Source organism: Macrobrachium rosenbergii, chromosome 25, assembly GCF_040412425.1.
Source record: "Macrobrachium rosenbergii isolate ZJJX-2024 chromosome 25, ASM4041242v1, whole genome shotgun sequence".
Lineage (NCBI taxonomy): Eukaryota > Metazoa > Arthropoda > Malacostraca > Decapoda > Palaemonidae > Macrobrachium > Macrobrachium rosenbergii.
The window spans coordinates 21,783,212-21,786,543 of record NC_089765.1 but is presented as its reverse complement, the minus strand read 5'-3'; the positions used below and the strand labels follow the sequence as shown (position 1 = coordinate 21,786,543).

The 3,332-nt window shown below is 30.0% G+C and overlaps 1 protein-coding gene across 1 annotated transcript in view; it reads left to right on the top strand.

Moving 5' to 3' along the window:
* Positions 1 to 2,866, top strand: part of LOC136852197 (glutamate receptor ionotropic, delta-1-like) — a 6,892-nt gene extending 4,026 nt beyond the window's left edge. The window contains exons 6-8 of the mRNA XM_067126642.1: positions 764 to 930; positions 1,429 to 1,552; positions 2,780 to 2,866. Coding sequence (XP_066982743.1) covers positions 764 to 930; positions 1,429 to 1,552; positions 2,780 to 2,866 — 378 coding nt within the window. The remainder of the gene's footprint in view (positions 1 to 763; positions 931 to 1,428; positions 1,553 to 2,779) is intronic.
* Positions 2,867 to 3,332: the final 466 nt, after the last annotated feature.

The following is a 3,332-nucleotide window of genomic DNA, read 5'->3' as shown; positions in this document are numbered from 1 at the left end:
TATATATATATATATATATATATATATATATATATATATATATATATATATATATATATATATATATATATATATATATATATATATATATATATATATATATATATATATATATTAATTTATATATATATAGTTAATTTGTACATCAGGAAATTTTCTCTGAAGAAAAACCTTCATATCTTAACTATTGAAAACAATCAATAATCGTTCCATTGCTATAGCAACAGTAGTTTTATTACCAAGTCTCAAGTAAGTTAGAAACATCACTATTTCTTCTCTCTTTCTCTGTAAATGTTTTTAATGGGGTATCTCTGTGTGTATCATTAACATATGTTTGGCAGGAAATTCCTTTTCTTTGAAGGAAAACCTTCGTATTTTAATTTTTTATTGAAAACAGTCATTAATCATTGCGTTGCAATCGCCAACACTGCCCTTCTTACAGGGTTTTTTTGATCAATTTTTTTGCGATTTTCAGTAAAAATGACAGTAATTTATATAAACTTTGGGTTTTTATAGAAAGATAGTTAAATATTAGAAATTTTACGAATTTCAAATATAATAGTAATCCTATATTCTTATGACATAATGCATCCCTTGAAAAGAAAAGAAGAACATTTGCAATTAAAAGATTACTTATTTTATCTGATCAATATTTACTAAAATTTGAAGCCCCTACTACTGAGATGAATATACTTGAAAACAGTATTTGAAGTGCACCGAAACCAAGGTATACCTAATCACTTCATTTTTTTTCCAATTCAAGATTCTGGAGGAGAAATTCATCTTCATATGGTTTGAAACCCTGGGCAAGAACTTTGCGGCTGGTCTGGGCAGCTACAAATTCCACATCTCCCGAGAATCATTCTTTCCTCAGAGTTTTGCTTACCCCGTCCCTCCCGGAGCTCCTTACAAGGAATCTTTCAGCCGCATGTGAGTCTCTTTACGGTCCATTTGTGGTCTGTGTTAAGTGTCAGATCCCTGAATGATTAAATAGGTATTTTGGGCGTTTTTGTAGCGTGGTCGTTAGTGACGCTGGTCTGCTTATTCTCATGACCGTACCGCCATATTTTTCTAAACGTTGATCGAATTTAATTTGTATTAATTTTCAATTTTTTTTTATTGTTATTTTACACTTGATGTCTTTTGTCTTTATTGTTATTTCTGTTGTTCTAAATTTCATTCTTATCATAGTTTGTAGTGTCATGTTTTTATTTGTTTTCTCTTTTTTTTACATTGACATATATTTATTTTTATTGTAATTTTCAACATTATTATTATTATTATTATTATTATTATTATTATTATTATTATTATTATTATTATTATTATTATTATTATTATTATTTCTCCATCAACGACGTAATGACCTAACCATATGTAAAAGAATACCTCTACCTTCATTAACAGCCTGCTTAATTTACCTTTCAGAATTATGAGGATCATCGAAGGAGGCATCATGGCGAAATGGGAAGATGACGTGTTCAGGAGGAACGCACAGACACAGTCTGGAGACAAAAGAGATTTCACAGCAATTACTCTGAACCATCTACAGGTGGGTCTTTTTTTGTACTCACTGTATACAGTAGTTATTATGTCCTTTTGGCCTCAAGGAAAACGATTCGTGAGGTTATTTAGGTACCGAGATGAGGGAATATGTTATTTAGAATTTCTTTCGTAACTGTGTACCAACAATTCTCTTAAAATAACAGAGGTATTGTGACAGTGAAAAGAGTACTTATATATATACATATATATATATATATATATATATATATATATATATATATATATATATATATTATATATATATATATATATATATATATATATATATATATATATATATATATATATATATATATATATATATATATATATATATATATATATATATGTATATATATATATATATATATATATATATATATATATATATATATATATATATATATATATATATATATATATATATATATATATATATCCAAGTGCTTCACTCAGACTTTCTCAACATGTCTGAATATGTGTAGTAACCACCCATAAAGCGCAGAACTTTACTACTTTGTTCGGTTACCATTTCAATGTGCAAGCATGAATAAAGTTTGTATACACATATGCGAAAATGGTGTCTTTTTTTCATTTGAAGAGGAATAATGAATCGTATCTCATGATAGAATATTTGTTATTCAAGGTTACTTAATTTTTCGATAGAGGTCTTAAGAATCAGATGACATATGCAGAGGATATGATAATTATTTTGCAGTTACCAGAGCTAATTAAGGAGAAATTTTATGTTAGCCTGTTTCTCCTTTTTATGTAAACATTTATGACGAACTAATACGCAATGAAGAAAATGTGGCGGGGGGGGGGGCGCCGGTTAATTTATGAATTATCAAATGCCAAAGAGAAGGTGGAACAGGGAACTAACAATGTAAAAAAAAGACTGCTTTCAGAGACTTCCTAAAATGCAAATCTTAGATGCAGATAGAATAAATGAACAATAATTACAAATAAGCCAAGGAATATGTAAGAAAACAACGAAAAATCCTTATACTAAAAAAAGAATGGTAACATTCCAGCTGTTTATCTTGTTCACATAATTAAACAGACGCAAATTTACAGCCAAAAGCTAAACGCCGCATTCGTGAGGAAATAAAAACATTTTAAAACATTCAATTGAAAGCACAGGATTCAAATGAGTTTCAACTACTTTTCATATCACTCTCAGATTCTCATTTGATTCTGAGGGATAATTCTTCTTCTTCTTTTTTATTCTCAGGCCGCGTTTATTCTCCTCATCATCGGCTTTCTAATTGGTAGTGCGGCCTTGACCTTAGAAAAGGTGGCAGCATCCTGTGGTCGCTGATACCCGGACGCTTCGAGAAAGGATGCTGACCTGGTCTAGATAATAACCCAAATTGTTATGTTTTGAAGGATTGATACCCTGATGCTTTGAGAAAAAATGCTGACCTAGTCTAGACAATAATCCAAATCGTTACGTTTTGATGGATTGATACCCTGATGCTTCGAGAAAGGATGCTGACCTAGTGTAGAAAATGACCTAAATTGTTATGCTTTGAAGGATTTCAGCTGGAAATTATGTTTATTAACGCTCTGGAAATGCAATAATATTGACTGCTGAAACAGTTGTATTTTTACGCCTTTCAATTACAAAGAGTTGCAGTGTGAAAATATGATTCCCTTCCAGTGAGAGAGAACAATTCTCAAGATACTTTAAACAGGCAAGCTTCCTAGGTAGAAACAATTATGAGAGAGAGAGAGAGAGTACCTCACTTTTCTTCAATAAAAAAAAAATGGTGCTTTCCAGTCCC